Source organism: Phaenicophaeus curvirostris, chromosome 5 (genome assembly GCF_032191515.1).
Source record: "Phaenicophaeus curvirostris isolate KB17595 chromosome 5, BPBGC_Pcur_1.0, whole genome shotgun sequence".
Classification (NCBI taxonomy): domain Eukaryota; kingdom Metazoa; phylum Chordata; class Aves; order Cuculiformes; family Cuculidae; genus Phaenicophaeus; species Phaenicophaeus curvirostris.
Window position 1 is genome coordinate 14,932,664 of NC_091396.1, and position 21,293 is coordinate 14,953,956.

Consider the following 21,293-nt stretch of genomic DNA (forward strand, 5'->3'; position numbering starts at 1 on the left):
ACCAAATGTTAAACAGCATCTGGTTTGTTCATTTACCAGTCTGCCCAAAGTACTACTTTCTTTGTGTGAATTTATAACTCCTGAATACATACAGAGAGCTATGCACTTACTTATTCTTCGTCATGACATTAACTATATTTAAAATAAGCTTTTATCTCTAAATTGATTCAGTAATACACTTGCATTCTAGAGCATTCCCACAATTACAACTAAAAAACATTTTGATTCTTTAAGTCAGGATTTAGCCCATCTGGTAAATTCCACATTTTACTGTGAGATTTCAAAAAGTACTTTACAATTTATTTGCTAAATGCTTATGGCCTTTTTATGTGGGGGCTGTACTTCATCATTTTACTCCAAATACCTACTTCTGCAGACAGAAATTTTGACCTCTGATATCATCACATTCCAGTCTTGCCTGTATATCTGAATATCTCCATAAATCAAGTCATTCCAATAACAGCATTTATTAACTATTTTCTTTATTCACTGTCTCCTGATGAGTGTGTCAAATAGCATGGAGGGGGTTTTAACAAAAAAAAAAAGTAATGCAAATCCTGACTGTTTTCCCTCTTGGCCTTCACATGGTTTTCAAACACAAAATGCATCACTGAAAAAGTAACTAATTAGAAACGAAAGGGCAATATCTTAGGCAGTTTGTCAGTCCTGGGATATGTTTCAATGTAATGCTGATGTAAGACTTGAAAAGGAGCTGGTGTGCCCAGAAGTTTGCCTTTATTTTCCAGCTACGTCCACTTGTCTCATAAAACAAATTACATCCCCTAAGGCCCCTGCCTCATTCACATCTTTGATATTCCAACAATGACACTAATATTCTAAGTCCTTCCTCATATAAGGTGCCCGATTCAGCAAATCCTACTTATGCAAGTACCACTTAGATATACAAGTCATCAAATACAGGCTATGCAAGTATTACTCAAGCAAATAAGCCTTCACACACGCAATCAGCCCTGGTGGTAGGCTGCCAATTGGCTCAGTTTACGCTCCCAGTTACCCATTTTAGTTTGTGCACATGCCACTTTGGAAGAAAATAGTTTTTCTATGCTGAAGCAAATACTGCATTATTATTGCATTATTTCAAATATTGTAATATTGCAAAGATCACATTATGCAGACAGACAGAGAGGGTGATGCAGCCCTGTACTACCAGAGGAATAGCACCAGAGAGCTTCAGAGGGATATAATGTTTGCCAAACTCTTAGGGAGCTAGACCAGGGTATCACTCCATGCACGGCTGGAATGGGCAGACCACCAGCTGAGAGGGAGCCCTGGGCAGCAGTACAGGTGGGTAGCAAATATTAGCTTGATCCTCTGCTGTTATAACCAGCTCCTGCATAATCTGCCCTTAATTTAACAGGGTTAAAATCCGAGGTCGTTCTGTAAGCAAAGGCTGTAGAACGACTGCTTGGGCTCAATAGAATCAATGAGATTTTAGCCCCTGGCTTTGACAGAGGCACGGCTGAGAACAAGCCCTTGAGCCACTGGCAAGATTGCAGTGCAGCACACCCAGAGCAACTGAAGCAGCAGTACTTGAACTGAGGAGTATGGATGCCTGTGCCTTAATTTCTAATTTTAATACAGGCGTGGGAGAGGAAAAGTGGGAGGGCAGCTACTATCATTTACTGCACCAATCTAAGCCTGAAAAACAATGACATTTACTTTGGTTTAACTGATTTCCACACATCAGATCATGTTCAGCACCCATGTGCTAAAGTCCTATTCTTCAAGTCTGTTGAAATATCACTTTCCAAAACATGTGTGCTCACATTTGGCCAACACCACCACAAGATCATTTTATTAACTTGTAGCTCATTTCATAGACTGCTGCTCATGTTGCTAACATATGCTATTCTACCATTTACTGCTCTATAATTAGAGAAGTCATATGAAAGAGATATACACAAGGCTTAATTTTTGCATTAAATACAATTTGTTTAGACTCGGGTAGGCGAAATAAAGCTATTTAAAAAAAACATATAGTGAATTAGAAAACTGGAAGAAATCTAATTTAACTCTTAGACAGTTACAGTTAGAATTTTTAAAATCCCACTCCCCCATTTTAATACCATATGCAGTTTTAAGGAATGTGTTAAGAGTCAAATCCAGAACCACTTTCTGCTTTGCCAGGATAAATCTTGGTTCCAGGGGCTGAGGGCCTCAGGGGCAGAGCAGTTAGCAGAAGCTTTGCAAATGTGGAAACAAGGTGCAAAACCAGAAGCTTAGCAGTAGCATAGGAGGGGTGAACCTTTAGCACAGTGTGTCTTTTTGCTTAGGCCTCCACGATGCTGTTGTGCCAAGGCATTTTTAGTATAGAAGAGGCTGAAAAAAGAATAAAAAGCATTGCTGGTATATTTATTAAAGGGTAGGCTGCTCTGGGAGAAGGTAAGGATCCCACATTGCTTCTCTTCCTACACACCTGATAGAAAATTCCAAGCCAGCCAGGCACGAAGATAGTTTTGTTGGGAAAAAGCTGGCCTGTAATAGACCTTTTGCTTGGGTGATTATCAAACAAGGACTTTAGAACTCATTAAGAAGCGACTATGTAATAATAAATAAAATATGAAACATTTCAGTTTGATGTTAAGCATATTTATTTTCCTTCCACTGGCTCAGTCTCCATTTTCACGAAGCAAGTTCTCAGCTGGACAGAAGCTGTGATGCCTCACCTATGGTTGAGCCCTATGAATCTGAATCAATGATTTAGCTACCAGCTACAAGGTGCAGGCACATTTCTCTCTTCCATGTGGGCACAACTGCAGCGCAGCAGGGAGTTAGACACAGATTTTTTTTTAACACTGAACTGTTTAAAAAAAAAAAAAAGAAACAAAAAAGTTGTTTTAAAATACCAGCAAACTGGTATTTAAGAGACATGTATCCTTTCTACTGTAAATTAATAAACTTCAGCTGTATTTTATTAAGCCACCACAATAATTTACCTTTTCTACTGCCATAATCTTGACTGCTTATAAATTACAGTAGTTTTACCTATTCTTCAGTCCAGAAACATCATTATTAAAATGTTTGATGCAGGCTACAGTGTATCTATCATTACTTGTAAAAGTTAATTAGATTAGATAAAAGAAATAATTAGATTTGCATTTTTATCCTAGTTTTAAACTTCCAAAGAAGATCACAACAGTGTGCCTGTGGGCAATTAAAAACAGCATACAGCAGTGAAATATAAAGGCAAAAATGTCTGTTTTTCCTGGCTAATTCATGATTGAAGATACAATTACAAAATATTTTAAGGGCATGCTGAAGCTGGGGGCTATTCCTAGACTTCTAAGTTTTGTTTATAATTCTCGCTCTCTTTCAAGGGAGTATCTGATCTGCTTACCCTGCCAATAGAAGTATCAAATTGCTTTCAATGGGTTTATTTGGTCGTGTTCAGAGCTTGCTGGCAGGGGATTGGTTTCATGATCAATAACAAAAAAAGAAAAAAAAGGAAAAGAAAAAAAGGTGGGGGAGAATATTCCCTAGTGCTGAAACAGTAGCATTGCAATTGCTTTTTGCTTGTCAATGCTAAATACAGTTTACAAAGAGACACAACCTCAGAGAGCATTACTGAGCTGACAATAACTAGATTCCAGCTTGTGCATTTTCAGCAAGCTCACTTCATGGAGCTTTAACCTGTCTCTAAAAGGCAATAAAAGAAAGGCTCAGCTCTTAGAACTGGAGGTCAGTTACATACTTACTGATGAAGCATATCTTTAAATCTATTTCTACCATTATTATCCTAGCAAAAAAATTAATTAACCAGGTCAGAGAGGCCATGAAGGCTAATGTGAAATGTAATTATTCCTGATCTTTAGACATGTACTTCACATAAAGAGATAGTCCTTATTCAGCTTACCAGGTACCTGAACTGTCAGTAGTAAATCATGGATAAGAAGAGAGACTGGTTGGTTCAGCCTCTTAACTTTTAAGTATGACTCAAATTATTCCTATTCAAGGACAGTTTAAATAGCTGTAATTTTTATGCTACTATTCTTTTGTTTGTGTACTATCACAGTAACCATGTTCACTCTTCTGAAACAGAAAATGCAAGAACATTAATAAGTCTAATAATAAGAAACTACAACAGCATGGATATATATGTTAATACTGGGAAAAAAAATTACTATTGGAAATAATTTCTATTAGCTGAATTAAAACAGAATACTGATGACAGCAGATGAAGCCAGCTTTTCTATTCAATAGAAACCATACTGATTCAAACAGAAAATGAAATGCTCTGCAATGGCAGTGAGCATAGTCCAGAGGAGTAAGGTGAGTGGAAATGGACAAAAGCAGTCTGGATCAGCTGTCATTATAATGCCATCAGAAAATCTTAACAACCAGTGTCCCTTTTATAGATTTCAGCCACAATTTAGGACTTGCCCAAATGAAGCCTGCCCACCAGAAGAGGGAAGCCTGCAAACTTTCATCCTTTAAATCCCACCCCCTGTAGGGAAGTCCTGGAGTGACAGGCTCCAAGCATCAGTGAGATCTGACCCGTTTTTTCAGCTGACTGTGGTGGGGTCAGAAGCTGTTCCCAAGCCTCACTCCGAAAGGACTGAATTCTGGCAACAAGGCACTGAATTCATAGCGATTTCAGAGCTTAAAGCAGTTTGCAAGTTTGGAACTGTTCTAGCGATTTAAGCCTTCCCGGCATCCAATGTAATCTTATCTTCATGATGTACCACCAAATTCCTCTTTTAAACATCTTTTTCCCTTACCATTAAAAGTTTTCCTTTTCACAGTATAGGATAAGAGATGTCCTTAAAATAGTCATATATTGTCCCTTCAACTTTAAGAATGCTTTTCTTAAACAAAAAAGAAAGTTAGCTTAAAAAATCTGAATCGTCCTGGAGACTGATCTGTGAGCTCTTGCCCTACAGTATTTTCTCAAATTTATTTACATTGAAAGCAATGATTTCTTTTCATAGATTAGCAGAAGGAAGAATTTAATTTGGCGTACTAGATTTCCTCCCATCTCTATGGACTCCTCTGTAGAAGCATGTTTGTGAACATGAAGAATATTTGAGAGGAAATGTAATAATACACTGCATTTATTTGAATTTTTCATTTAAGATTCTCAAAACATTGTGTTTTAATTGAGGCACAGGAAACAATTTGCCAGATTTCAGTTAATCAGATACAGAACTGAGAAGAACTCTACATTCCTACTTCCTTTAGCCACAGACAAATCTACTTTCCACAAAATGCACCCTCTGAAATTAATATTAGCTTCACTTATAAAACATAAGATGATTATGCGAACATTAAATGACCTGAGTACTCTTGAAATACCTTTATTGTTTTCCTATGCTAAGCCTAGCTAATGTCTTCTTTGCTCATAAATTGTTAATAAAGGTTTGGATGGCCTTAAAAAAACCCCAAAACAATGGACTAAATTAAATAAGGTGTTAAAGTTATTAAATAATATACAACATACTGTAAATAATAAATAATGAAAATTCTCAGTAAATTAACCCAGTACGTGTACAGGAAAAGATGTGTTTTATTTAATACAAATTATTTCCACTTTTACATGTGGATGACAGAAATCCTATGAACCCCATCTAAAGTAATTTCTAATTGTTTAAATAAACTAGATGCACTTATTTACAGAAATTATTAACACCTGACCTCAGAAGATGACAGTGGTACACTGTGTCTTGTGTGATGAAAACGTTGCATCAGCAATGCCCCGCTCCTGAATCCTGGAGAACACCCTGTACTTATTTCAGGTAGCTGTACCATAAATAGGTCCCTGCCCAGACAAAACGGGCACCTGTGCTACTTTTATTTTGTAATCTTTTCAAAAAGGGAGTGGCCAAGAAGACTACTATTGTTTTTCTATGTGTACAAAGTACAGATACAAATCCACTTTATGTAAGCAATAGATGTTTCCTGAAAAGGGTTACTCAAGAGTGTCTTTAAACAAATGCACGTTCTGAATAAAATCAAGTAAGTTATTGGGGATACAGTTACAAATTCTACCAAGCCCAAAAACTAAACTGAGAATGTTAAAATTTACTAGAAAATTGGTTTTTCCCCTCAAGCCACAGAGAGTATGATTCTCCTCAACTCACTTCAGAGCTCTACACTATAGGCACTGGCATCTGTATCTTTATAGTTAATAGAGAGGAACAGCCATTTTAGGGAACAATTCATCTGACATTTTAAATATCTACTTTAGGACAAGATTAATTGCATCCTAAAACTCCTCTCTCTGCTTCTCTCTGTTCACTATAAAAACAACCTGGATAATTAATTGGGACAGAGTCTATACTGCAGTTACCTACTTTTGATAAGATTAATTCCACCCAGAGTCACCAGTGCAACTTCATTATCAGTACTGAGGTTTCCTGGGAAGATGCTGGGAGGGACCTGGGAGAACTGGCACAAGACTGCATCTCTCACCTGCCTCCTGATTTACTTCCATTCCATCTATAGCCCTTAGGGAGCTACAGGTCTCAACAAACTGCAACATTCATAATCAATTCAATAGCAACAAACCTATTATGAACTGCAGAGGCAACTTAGCAACTAACTTCTCTCTCAAGCAGCTCCTGGCTAGAAAACCTGCCACAGAATTAAGAAACAACAAATGAACAAAGAACCACTTGGCTCACAAGCAAATGGACTGTGTAAGCTGGTGGTTAGCCTAAGAAACAATCTCCTAACAAAAGTTTTTTTAGTAATGCTTGAGGTGGCATCTGCCCAACATACCTACAGCTCCAGACTAGAGTCTATGATGTTCCTTGGATAGTGAGATGCCCACCACCAATCTGACTAACAAGCTGGGCAAGGAAACAGTCTTCACTGCCTCAAATACACTGACTGGATTCTTGTAAATATCAAGATAAATAAAGAGGCCAAAGTACTGAGGAACTATGGAACAAGAATAGCTTATATTGGCCAGAATTTTGAAACAAATATAGGGAAGGATCATTAAGAAATAAGTTAGCTCACATGAACAGAACAAACACTAAAACTCTGCTTTGTATATAAATTTAGGAAAGGATGGGAAAGAAAATTTGTGGAGGATTCAGCACTATGTAAGAGGAAAATTGGGAGTGAACAAGAAAATGAACCTGAAATCTATTCTAAAATGAACCTTCAGCTTATTTAAAAGTGTTTCCTTGGTGTGAGTGGAAGCGTAAAGCCACTTCTGGAAAGCATTGAGTGTACTGAAACACAAAGTACCTTTAAACTTTTCACTACAGAGCAGGATGCTTCCCTGTAAAACATACCCACGTTCTCCAAACAGGAATAAAAATTGCCTTTCATGATTACTCTTTTTGTGCCCTAATTTTTAAAGAAGTTTAAAAAATTAGAAATTTCTCGTGCAAAAAAAGTGTTCTGTTTAGCAGACTTAGCTACGTTTCAGTCTTAGTTTTTATGCCAAGTTTTTTTTTTATGTGATTCTTTGTGTTCTGAAGCCAAAATAGCAAATAATGCTTAGAGAAGATGGTGTGTTTTTTCACTTCACTGTTTCTTATATCTTCAGTTTTGCCATCTAGTAACACAGCAAGCTGATTAAAGAAATAAAGCTGACAATCCAAGCTTATAAGAAACAATTGGCAGCACAATGATCTGTCAGACTAAACTAAAATATTTAAATCAAAGAGCAGCCCCATGGAAATGCTCTCAAACAAAGCTGGAAGCAGAGAAGGTAAATACAGTCACGTCAAAGGTGCCTCTACCCACATGTCACTCCCTATCCACTTATATTTGCAGAAAATTAAACCGAGTTCTGAGTACAAGTACAGATAATTGAATACCTCCAGAACACTCTCAGATCCACAAAGGAACAGTTGCTCCAAAAGTACATTAGACACATATACCTGTGGCTCTTTGTACATGAGCAGACTTGAATTAGGGACTTAGTACTGTCTCAGTGTCTATTATCCTTTTCTATAGCTGTTTGCTTTAGTTAATGAAGTGGAAACCATTCTTCTAGCCTTATTTATTATAAAGCAAATTTTGCCTTTGTAGAATAAGGAATTCCATAAACATTGACTGAGACTCTCCTTTTACTTCACACAATACAAGTCAAACGGATCACAGATTTCAGAATTAAATGGCAAGATTTAAGAAATAGTTCATAACTTTTAGAAGAAAACTCTACTTATTGAAGAAAAGCTCTTTCCACTAAAAAATGTTCAACAGTTTTCTAAGACGCAGAGACTCTCCATAAAGAGCATCTTTACTAAGGCTTGTTAATAAAGCATGTGGCTGCTTTATTTTAGATCCTTCCTTTGCCATAAATGGAATTTAAGTTTAATCAGAGGAGACCAATAAAACACACTGACCTGAATTTGCTGCTGCAGTAGATTGATTTTGTGCTGCTGTTGCAGAAGTTGCTGCTGTTGTCTTGCAATCTATTAGAAATAAAATTTCCATTAAAACAGTAATATTGAAAGTTAAATATTATTAAGTGAAAAACATCTTATTAGTTATTCTTTATTATATTTTTATTAACCTTATTTTTTAGAAAAATGAAATATATTTTAGAGTTATCTGTTCATGTAACATAAACATTTTAAATTTAAACACAACATAAAAATCAAGTTAGCCAGTAAGAAATAAGTATCTTAAGTACCTAGGACTCAACTCTGCAAAGCACAGAAACGTGAGTTTAGCTCTGGGCCTGTGAATAATCTCATCACTATTCAACAAAGCATTTAAGCCTGTGGTGATCTTTGACTATGATGCATTACTGTTAGCTACAATGGGAATGAAACACGTGCTTAAAATTAAGTGCTTTGCTGAATGGGGATGGGATTACTCAGGTGCTTAAGGTTAAACACACATTTTCCTGCTTTGCTGAACTGAAGCCTTACCTAGTATTTATAGATGCTTCACTATTCAGCACAAGCTCCTAGGGCAAGCTTCTCTAACTTCATTCACAATGAGCAACACAATACTTCTCTAGTAAATCTCAAAGTCTTCCTTGGAACTAGTCAATGAAGTAGGATTTCATTCCATGTAAAAGCAGTACCTGATGCTCAGTAACTCATCCTCAACACATTCCTGTGAAATATTTAGATATTCTTACCCTCATTTTGTAGATTCAGTAAGGGATCTGGATGGTAAATGCTATATCCCTTCTCTAACATAGATGGAGAGAAGCAAGCATGCAGGGCAGGGAGTGCTAGGAAACTAACTGGGGAGAATCTGCTCCCGACACACTCCCACCCCTGAGTCCCACTAACCATCCAGAATCAGAATGCAAAGGCAGAAAGGAAAAAGAGGATCCTGTCTTCAAATCACAGATCTGCTCCCTGCAATGGGTAACGTGGACTAAAGCTACAAGAGGGAAGCCGCAGGAAGCTGGGGGAGTAACTGGACTTCTGCTTTTGAAGGGCTTTTCTGCAGCACCCTGAAGCAAGGACAAGATTTGTGTTTCCTAGAAAACCTGGCCTCATCACTTCTGCTGCCTTCACTTCTTAAGTATAATTTCCCCTCCTATAAATATTTATCTAGAGCAGAGGAACCACGTAAAAACAGCAAGAAGTTGGTGACAAAGGTAGCTTTGCCACTCAAATCCACTCTTTCGGTTTTAGCGAAAAACCCATCCTGGTCTCCTTCCCCACCATCTTCCAAGTCATAAACAGAGAAAGCCAAGTAAAATGTTTTTATGTTAAAACAATTACAGAGTAAGGTTGATTTGGAGATAAACAATCACATAGTTTTAGTGCAAACTGTTCAGATTAACTCATAAGGAATCTGCAGTTACACGTTAACAGATTGTAATTGTGCGCACACAGAGATCAAGCCTGTCATTTTCTTATCTCCCACTTTGTCACCTGGAAATAGCTCTCTGATTTTTTTCCATGCTATAGTTAAAATTCACTTTTGTATGGGAGACCAACACAAAATTCATATATGCTTTAAGTCCTGCATGTGGCCTCAAAGAGACAAAATGAGATCTATGTGATCCTGGGGCCAGATCAAGGCTCAGTGTTGCACAGAAAAGGGATCAGGCAACTCTCATAGCCCACTACACTAACATGAATCAAACTCCCTTTATGAGCCTGGTGTTCAAATATTTCTGGGTAAATCTCTCAGTAAAGACAATTTAAAATATTGGTGAAAAAGACTGAAAGAGCAGGCCCTAGTCTGCTAGTGAAAAGGGTATTTCAAGCAGAGGTATCCACCTGTGTGCCAGGGTAAGCCAGGTACAGCTCCTAGGACCTCAGGTCACCCATTGTCAGATCAGTGATCAGCAGTAGTGTCTGTGCTTGGGAAAGCAACTCTAATGGCAATTGCTACAGGAAACATTTAAAAACCTCTGTGTGTGCTTGAGTTACTGGTTTTTAATGAGTAACACACCAATTGTGCTATTCCATCTTAGAAGTTTAGGGCTTGTCGCTACAGATAAGCTCTCTCAGGTTTATGTCCACATTGTCCCAGCTGCTAAAATTTCAGTGAAGGTAGTAGAAAGATTATCATGATATTTAGCTTCAGAAAGGAATTATTTGTAATTTCACATTGAAATGAGACATCACATGGAGCTGTATCATGGCACATTTTTTCCCAGTGCTGTCTTTTCTCACAGATGCACAGCATCCTATGTCCAGATTTGTTTGAAACTGCTGGTGACCTCGCTGCTACTTAACTTGGTAAACTATAGCCAAGGCAAGGATGAGATCTTTGTTTACATGTGCAAAGGCACTAATCTACCAGAGTTCAGACTGCTTGTGAACATCTTTTTGTACAATACAGCACATTTGAATAGGCATTTTCTGATGAAAACCAGAAATACACTATGAAGCATTTAGTGTCAATGGTTTCTCTTTGATCGAACAGTACTCTGATAGAAAATGTATCCAATACCCTGTAATGCAATTCCCATAGCATAGTCTTGATGTATAGGCTTGACATAGTAAAGTAGGGTACACAAGTACCATGTGGCTCAAATTCTGAGTTTTATTTGCCTATGGGTTGAGCTACATGCTCGCTTCATTGAGCATGACAACCTAGTTTTAAGTGTCATTTAATTTTCATTTTGAAATATAATTACAAAGTATTCACTGTAAGATATCACTCGTCTGCAAATGTGTCAAGATTAATTTGTGCTAGCTTATTCACAAGTGTCAATAGTTAATTACTGTGTCATCTCTGGATGGCTAAATGACATTCTAACTTCTGATTTTTTACAGTGTTCCTTTATGTTATTTTCCATTAGGGAATGAGTCCATATTCCTACATGTGGGCAAATACTCAAGCACATAAAATACCAGACGTCACAACTCATTAAAATCAACAGAGCATATATTGCTGTATATATCCTATAAAATACATTTAACTGAAAAGATAATTCTAGTAATAATGTCAGATTCCTAAAAACCACACATTAATTTGGATCTGTCTGATCTAATGCCTAGGGGACTAGAGTATGGGATCACTGTTGTTACACGTTTGTACAATACGAAAAGGACAGCTCTTTGGATCACCTCATCTTTGAAAAAGAAAAAAAAACCCAACTCCCACAACATGAAGAAAAATAAATTCAACCTTATTGTAGAAGATATCTGAAGGTATGAGGATGCTTAAAGGTTTTTTGTTCAATTATTTTCTTCTCAAATAGAGAAAGAGTTAAATAATGATTATAGTCTAGATTTTTTGTAACTCCCAAAATTGCACATTAGTGCAAGAAACAAGAACTGCGAACTCTATCAAATGCCATTTATTATAGGAACTAAATTATTTGAATGTCCATATCCACTTCTTTTTTCTCAGGGTCCTACAATATTTCCTCTTTCTGGAAAAAGATGTAATTTCTGAAGATATTTAAGCTCTCATAATAAAAAAGATTGAAAGAAAGCATCAAGCAGAACAGTGTTTATGATAAGCATTCTGCATCAAACATTTTCACAGGTTTCTTTCTTGGAGCCTCACCTGTTCTTGCTGTTGGCGCGCAAGGTCCATTTGCTGTCGTTGTTTTTCAATTTGTGAGGCTGCCAGCTTTTTCTGTTCATCATGGGCAGCCAGGAGCTGCTCCCGTAAGCTGATCAGCTGGGTGATCATAGTAGAGAGCTGTCGCTCTTTTTCTGCCAGGCTTTCTGGTGTACCTAAATGTGCAGGAAAGATGAACTGTAAATATGAGATAGACAATACTTACTAGGCAATATTCACAAAAAAAAAAAATGTCTGAATCACCAACGTGCTTATTTCAAGCAGCAGCTTGAATATGTATTTTACTAACAAATCCTGAAAGAATCTAGCACATAGCTTTGCTATGCTTTAAGTAGTAGAGGATATAACAAAAATTGGAGCAGAAAAGACATAGAGTATTATTATTTTCTGACAGGAGTAATTAACAATGCACTGTGTACAAACTCCTATATCTTTTCCATCTAAATCTGTTCAGTGTGATAAATACATTCACAGTTTATTAGACATAATTTTCATTCACTTTATATATTTTGGTGGTTTTTTCCCTGAGTATGTAAAAATCCTAAAAAATAAAAAAATAAAATGTGCTATTCATTGGAAGAAGCAGTTTAATAGCTTATTGATCATTTCTCTAAAATATCCAGCTATCTGGTAAGTCATTTGGGTAAATGTAAGCTTTGGTTACAGAATGCATACTAAAAATGAGCTCTGCCTGTCCCTAGGAGAAATGGCTAACCTGAGAAAATGGTTTAAAAAATTTCATTTAACTTTCAAAGTTTACTCTATAGAGAGCACTTAATTAATATGAAACTACGGTACATTTATTCTTTGCACTAATGATGCTTAATGGTCTGTTTATGGGTAAATTGCATGGGTCTCCTAAGTAGAGAGCACAGGGTCCTTCTGCAAATCAATCCAAAAACATCCCCTCTTACGTATGAACTTATTACTCTGTCACAATCAGCAATGTCAGCTCCTATATTTGAGCCATCCACTGCATTTACTTGTGTGAGCATCTCAGACCCACAGCTCTATAAGAGGTAATATAATTACAGTAAGGTAGCATTCAAGAGTATCAGAAGAACATCTGAAAGAGGTTTACAGTTGGAAGTAGGATAAATGAAGCAATTTTATGTTATACAGAAGAACTGAGAATTAGAAAAGAAGTGAATCAAATGAAGATTTAGTCAGATCTGTAATCTGCCACAATGATATGAGATTTGGTACAAAAAAATATTCACATATTTCCTTTCCTCAGTTCAAAATAGAGGACTGTGATAAAGAAGTCACAGGACTTCTGAAGAGGGAGAAAATGTGTGAGGAACAGGACCTGGGAGGGAATGGAGAAACCATCACCAAAATTATGATTCCACCTCCTTCCCAGGAGTAAGATGGATGTCTTCTAGGGAAGAGAAGAAAGCATTTGACAGGTTTCATAAGGAGAGGGAAGACAAAATAGACCCCTGCCAAGTGGGTGACAAACCCAAGATGATCTACCACTTACATCGTGTTACGGTAGGAGCAATGTTATTCTTAAATACAATTTCATTTGCAAAAGCAGCATACAAGAAAAACTCTGTCTATAATTGCTATCTATGGGAAAAGAAGATGTGTGGCCTAAGTCATTCACTGTAAACAAAGCAAAGACCCAGAAACAAAGGGTATTTGTTTTTCTGTAGATTTCTTAATTGCATTTAACACCACAACGTACTGAAAATATTCAGTTTCTTAGCCACTATTAACTATCATAGTTTTAAAAGAGCCTGCAACAAACTGATGTTTCAGTATCCTGTAACACCAAATCTTAATTCGGTATACATGTGACATAGGCCTCCAGACAAGGAAAAATCAGTGACTTCTGTTGCAGCAGAAGCTTTAGAAATGGTTAGCAATTTTCTTAGTCACAAGTATCACAGAGGCATGAAATTAAACTTCAACTCCTGTCTTCAAACCAACTCATTGCAAAACCTTAGTGTGATATGACTGAAAAAATAAAGAGAGCTCTGTGCAAAAAGCTGTTTCAAAGCAACAACAAACAAAATGGTTTTGAAAGTAAGTTCAGGCAGGTATTTTAGGCAGGAAATTTCCTGCACCAAAGGTACTGTCTTGCAGGATCCATTACCCTGTAGTGAGCTTTACACTGTTGACAATAGTTCAGTTACCTGCAACTTCACCTTAACCCTCTTCAGTCTTGAAGGTTTTGCATGATGGACCAAAGGTTATTTAGGTGCATTTTGGTAGGAACGGTTGGACTCGGTGATCCGGTGGGTCTCTTCCAACCTGGTTATTCTGTGATTCTGTGATTTGAATATGATTTTGTATACTGAAATTCATTTTCATGGATAGAAAGACTGCTCTTCTAAAGAAAAATTCCCTGATCCATCATGACTAGAAGAGAACAACCACTCCACCTGTTTTAGAAGGGCAATGGGAAGCAGCCTGCTATCTCAAATGATACTTATTGCCATCCATTGCCACCTGTGAGACCACAGCTTAAGACTTTCATATCTGTCAAGCAGCTTTGGCATTATAATGTAGGCCCCTGATCCTACAGTCATAGTATATTTTACATATCCAAAGTGGATATTAATCTCCTGCTCCATTTCCATATTATTCTCTATACTTTGTACTTGCTACATGAGTAGAAAGCCACCACAAGGAATGCCTGTTAATGGTGCAAAATGTGATTGTTTTATTATGACTAGCTAGAATAATTTAATATAGTCATTTGTAATGACTTTCATTTCTTTTTCTCCTTTTTCTGACGTAACCATTCTTATTCAGGAATTCATAATAATTGTTTTTCTTTCCTTCCCCACCCCCCCCGAGAGAAACACATCGTAAATGAATGACCCCATCTAAAGTACTCTACTCTTTAATTTTTACTGTGCTATGTAATCAAACAACAGAATAGAACTAATGACCACAAATGTACACTGTGCTCCTGGAAAATAATGAGACCTCCATGAAGCTGCAAGACACCTAACCAAACACTGCTCAAGACAAGAAAAAGCATAAGATGCAGAATGTGGTTGTGTGAACAGTGAGGGGAGGGGAGTATAATTTAATTTTAGAGTGGAAAATCCCAACCATTATTTTACAATTTAACTACCAATAAAAAAATAACTTGCTCAGAATGCAGACCAGATTGAGCTGATCTGGCTGGGCCAAGAGAGGTCATCAGTAGCTGTGCACCATCATCATCTGTTTTGCATCCACTTACTGCAGCAATGAGATTCCTAAACTCATTACCAGTAAATAAACAACTTCTGCTGACTAGAAATATCTATAAATAAAATAAAAATATAGCTATCTGTAAAATGTATTTGCCATAAAAATAGATAATACAAGAAGCTTAGTGAAAAATATACAGTAAATATGACAGCTTCCATAAAATGTTATATATCACAGTTCCTTCTCTGTTCTAATCCTATTCTTTTACTCCAAAGACAGCAGTGCACTTTTTTTTCCATGGGGTCTTCCTTATCCCCAAAACACATCTGTCTTGAGTTTCTCTCAGATTTGTCAGGTGGATCAGTGCTCCCCAGGGCCTGCTCCATCTGAAGTATTTTAATTTGACTAAACACCTGATTTATTTTATCTCTCCGATGAGAAAGGCAGTTTGTCTTAATAGAGCCTGTCAGCCTACAGTCCCATTCACAGCAATTTACAGGCAGCCAGGGATGCTGGAAGAGAAGAGTGCTGTGATTCTGCATTTTATCCTCCTCCAGAAAGCACCTAAAAGCAGCTATTCACTGCTACTGCATGTGGCATTTTAGAACTGAATTAGCTTTTTATTCAAGTAACTACACTTGTTGTGAATAGCTTATCTGTAAAATTGCTACATTCACTACTGATTTTATTAACCTCTGGCTCTGTCACAAAATGGTCTTCAGTTACAAAAGACCTTTAAAATTGACACATTTTTCTTAGGGACCTTTATTTTAGTGACTTCAGATACACTGAATTTGATCCATTGACTCCCTTTACCAGCAGTATTTAGAATTTTGAGTGTTGGTGGAAAGTTAATGGTGTTTAAGGACTTATTTTTTAAATATAGCAGTTAGTCTCATCAAAAGTTCAGGAAAAAATAGTTATTTTTTTAATAGGCCTTTGGTTATATATTTGTTGCATATGTGATTAAAATCATAAGCTGAAAAATATGATAATTTGGTTGTAGCGATATTTTTCTTTTCCTTCTGTTCTTATTGTTTTACCCTTTATTTCTTTGATGGATTAAAGCACAAATTGAGACAAAATTATCAGGTTGAAAAGAACTAAGGCAACAAAGTGAACTTTTGAGAATTTCTGGTCATAGGTCAATCTAACTAGAAGTGAGGAAATAAAAAGTAGCTATAAATCTGCTGAAAAAGAGACAAGAGTTTAACTTGTGGTCTAAAATTACATTTTGAAAGAATTCTGTTGCAAAAATCTACCTGTTAAAACCGATCACAATACTGCATGATTTCTGGTACGCAGCAACAGAAAGATCATCCTGTATCTTATGATGCATTTAATAACAATCATAAACATAATCTTGCATTTTATCTATCTAGATTTCTTTAAGCATTGAAAAAAAAAAAAGAACTTCAGTATCCTGTAAGAATAGATACATAATATAACTATAGTTACATATATATAGTTGTGTATCAATCTCTGGTTTACCAGCATACAACACTTCTATTAACTCTTACTACACATTCAGTCTATACACAGATGTAGCTGTATGTCAACACAGGAGGCTTTTCAATGTTAAATTTTGAACTGTCCTTGTGGCAAGTCATCATGAGACAAAGGCAGAATAATAACTGCTGATAAGGGGAAAAAATAAGCAAGAATAACAAAAAATAGACTTCCAAATTTATATAGTATAATTTAAACTAATCTCTTTGACACTCAGCAGAAGAAAACAAAATAACACCACATATACTTTCAAGTGAATAAAAGACAAAATACTGGAGTCATAAATAAGCCAAACATTTATAGACATGAGCCAAAGCTTGCTGAAGTAGGATTCTTAGCTGTGACACTAGATTACTGTGGGTTCTCGAATGTGCTTCCCTTAGTTTCCCAATACGTACACAAAATAAAACACTACCAGAGGGTTTTATGCCTAGTTAGTTACTGCTTCTGAAGTGCTTTGAGATCTTTGCACGGAATCTACACAGCTGCAAAGTATTATTGGTTCCCTTGAATTCTGTGATTAGTGTGAAGCATGACAAATATCATCTTTGTTTATGCACAGCATCTAAACTAACTTTTGCCCCAAATACTTACAGGAAATAAAAATTAATAAATCACAAATGATTACTCCTGTTATGTTTTCAGAATAAATACGTAATGTGACTTCAAAAGACAGTAATGCAAGGTAGTGTGGACTTTGACAGAAACTAAGATGATCTTTAAATCACATAAATGCAATTCCAAAATATCTTCAACCAAAGAAATTCAACTAACAATCAAAAATTATTTTGCATCAAGTTAAGTAATTTCAGCACTTAAAAAAAGCCTTTGTGAATCAATTACTCTGTTAGTTTGTTGGGGGTTTTTTATGGACATTGTTTGAAAAGAAAGCGAAAATACAATGCTAGACATAAAAGAAAGTGTATTTGATCTTGGCTGCCCAGAGATAACCTGGTTAAACCATTCTGTCTAACACAGCATTCGGCAGCACACATCAGATAGGCTGTGATGTCTCTACTTCACAGACTCTGTCCAGCATTTAGCATTTACCCTTTTCTGATTGGGTCACCTTTTAAATGCCACAAAATAGGGCAGCAAAAGTCAACAAAAATAAACAGGGAAAACAGAAGAAAGAAACAATCTAATGGAAGGGCCTTGGAGATAAAAGTCGCTTTGTGAGGGCTGCCTGACTAAGGAGCCCCCTTGCCATTGCAATAGCATCTAATTTGAGTTTTAACTCCAACAGCAGTTTAAAAAGCTTTCCACTCTAAAGGGCCCCAAGTGCATCATAAAGATAAAGCATTTCAGTAGAAAACAGCCACAAAGACCTCTATTATCTTATCAGTCTTTGGTTACAACAGCTGAACCAATATGACTAAGTTCTGAATGACTTTTTTTCCCCCTTCTTTTTATAACACTAGAACACTGGAATTTCTTTATTTCATGATCAGTTAACAATTGTTGATGTTCCCATATGCTACCGTCCAGTCCTTAGTTAATAAAAAGTTTTATAAATGCTTCCATTGTGCTTTGTAAGACCCCAGTATAGAAGGCGGCACAGCAAACATGTCCAGCATGCAAAACACAGCAGATAGCTTGTCTTGTGAAGGTATGACATCCCGTGCCTCCTTATATCTCAAAATTATTCTATTTTTTGAGCAAGGAAAAATTAATAACTTATGTACATAAACAGTAATTGGAAATAATATTAGGAGCTACTTAAAACATTCTGTAGAGCAAAATCCAGTTGCCAGGTTTAGAAAAACAAAAAATGGCTTATTAGCTATGTTTATATGGATGAAAATGCTTTTCTGACAGTCTTCAGGATTCATACTAGTTTCACATATATTGAACCTCAGATACTTAAGCCATTTCTTAGGCAGGAGCAATTTGAAACTAATACAGAACAGGAGAGTTTTAATATAATCCTGAACTCATCATAGGTCAGACCATCTAGACTAGCCATAAAATTGCAAGTAGCAAAGTGAAAATGAAATTACCTCAGTGAGGTCATGATGATCCTTCATCCTTCACACCCTGCCATTTAGTTTGGATCACACCAAAGTTTTTATCCAGTCCACACATATGTCTTGTCTAACCAGAAGAGACCGTACACACACAGAAGAGCAAGGTATGTCCAGATCTCTCACTGACATTGAGCTAGGATAGAGACAGGAGTTCCTGGGCCTAAAGTCCTCGCAGGTTCACACTTTATCATTGCGCCTCTGAGTGTTCAGATAGCCTATTTGATCATTTAGTGTTTGACGTGTCAGTTGTTTTTTCCCTTCTCACAAGAATATGAAGGATTTATCCCTTCTTCAGACTGCACAAGTCACAGAACAGTTTCTTCTGCATTAGGAACAAATACATCACAGCAACGTGTATAGCAATCCCACTGAATATTTCCCCTAAAGATCTGCCATCACTTGACGGCAAATGAGGCTGGCTTACCTGCCTCAGAATTCCCCAGCTTATACCTTAGCTTTGCTCCTGCAAATAAACCACCCCTTTTGTGGCAATGTTCCTTTTGGCCTTTAACACAACATAGTTTTGATCTCGTGTGTTTGCTGGAATTTTTGTTCTTGCATTGTATCTTAGCAGTTCTCAAGTGTTTCCTAAGAAATATCTTATATTCAGAGATTTACTTCCTTGACTATTTTTCACACAGTAAACTGATACATTCAAAAGAAAGACGCTGCAGCAACCAGATCAAAATAAACTGCTCACAAGCTACTACCAAAAAGCTCCAAAACCATCAAAGTAATTTGCTAGGCAGAGGATTGGATTGAGAAGTGACTGGTCAGCTCTTGGAGCAGTACAATGATACACTGCCCCATTTTTAGAGATCCACGGTTGAGTCCTAAATTGTAATCCACGTCAGGAATGCAGGAAAGAATGTGATATTAGCCAGAACTTCAACCTCCCCCTCCTTCAAACTGGAGCTCAGCAAAAAGCAGAATTCCAAAAAGTCTCTTGGATGCCTTACTTTCTTTAGCAGACCTAAAGAGAACTCCTCTATCTCACATAAGCCATGGAGGACTTTAACTATGTTTAGAGATTTTTTTTTTTACTATCTCATATATACAATTCTACTTTATCATTGTTTGCTGTTAAAAAAATAAAGAAAATATTTTAGCCAGCTTCATTCCATAAGAATTTGTCACCTTACATTCCAAATAATACTAGAAGTACATACTAAGTGTTAATTCATGCATGTGCATGTGGAAGAAAGATGACAACGATTTTTTTTAACAAATTATTCCTAGGGTTTTTCAGCAGCAAGTAGGGATTTGGTTATGAGTGCTTTAGTGCTTTCAGTGGGTTTAGAAATGCATAATAAATACTCAATACAAGCTGTTCAGACTCAGTGTGGTAAAAATGTGATAATAGTGGATATAAACAGAGAAATACATATTATACATTACAACTAAAAACTCACAGCCAACATTTCTTGCTGAATTAGAACTTAATGATACAGCAGAGGCCACAGGCTGTGAGTAATCTGTGCAGCGATACAAACACCAAAATATGATGTAAAGAGAAAAGAAAAATGAGTAGGTTTATTCTGTTAACTGAGAATAGTGTAGCCCAGGGCATAGAACACTAAAATAAAATGAACATGGTGGTGTTATACAGAGAGCAAAATTTGTATTATTAATATTATTATTGACTGTAAGGCTCAATTCCAATGCTTTTAAAGTAAAAAAAAATTACAAACAAGAGAGAAGTAAAGATGGTCTGTCCATTTAAAGTACTCACTCAGAACTTGAGACAGGTGAAAAAACATCCTGACCTTCAGTTTCATTTTTTCTCATTTAAACACAGATGACAGCACTTGCCCACATCAGGGAGGGGGGAGAGGAGCGGGATGTTATTCCAAGGATAGTAACAATAAAGATTCCAAACTGTATTTGTGGGCCATATAAGAGAAGGAATATACATTAAAAGATTATAAAACAACAGATAAAAGAAGTGTTGGAAGTTAAAAGAATTGATAAATGGGGGGGGGGGAAGAAAATCTAACCATTATGTAATTGCACAACAGTTCCTCTTATGTAGAATAACTGTACTGAAATGCCAGAAGCTGTGTTAAAAAGAATAGCAGAAATACTTACACATCACAGTAGGAATAAACTTTCAGGAACCTTCTCTGTGCAAACATCCACACACAGATCATGCTTATCAGCTTTTTTGGTGGATGTTAATATCAAGTTAAAAGTGGCACAAGATTGGTTCACCTTTCCCTATCAAACAACACACGTTAAGCACAAAAAAACAATAGCAGGCCAATATTATGTATTCCTCAAGGAGACAAGAAAGTCATTGAAAAAAAGGTTTGAAAGCAAAATCCTGCAACATTTCTCATTTACAGAGACTGTACAACTAACTCTAATCCAATAGTCCGAAAATGCTTTCAGCTATCACGTAATAAAACAAGAGAAGAATCAGAGGGAAATGGAGATAGATAACCAGCGTTTTTCCTTCTGAAGACAGGACACAAGCAGTAAATACTAGAAAAATCAAGCCCTTCAACAACAATGATGTTTGCAGTTCTTGTAGCTTTTCATTACACTGGAATTAACAACTCCATAGGCCTGATTCTCTTTTCACATTATTTACATATACATGTAGAACAAGAAACTTCAGTAGAAATGTCCTTTATTTCCAACAGTGTGAGTAATGATACATATGTTCCT

The 21,293-nt window shown here is 36.5% G+C and overlaps 1 protein-coding gene across 15 annotated transcripts in view; it reads right to left on the minus strand.

Moving 5' to 3' along the window:
* SOX6 (SRY-box transcription factor 6) overlaps positions 1-21,293 on the minus strand; it is a 375,864-nt gene that overhangs the window by 138,403 nt on the left and 216,168 nt on the right. For all 15 annotated transcript variants that reach the window (XM_069857675.1, XM_069857674.1, XM_069857668.1 and 12 more), the window contains 2 exons: positions 11,917-12,089; positions 8,325-8,393 (listed from right to left, as the gene is read on the minus strand). In XM_069857675.1, the coding sequence (XP_069713776.1) occupies positions 8,325-8,393; positions 11,917-12,089 (242 nt within the window). The remainder of the gene's footprint in view (positions 1-8,324; positions 8,394-11,916; positions 12,090-21,293) is intronic.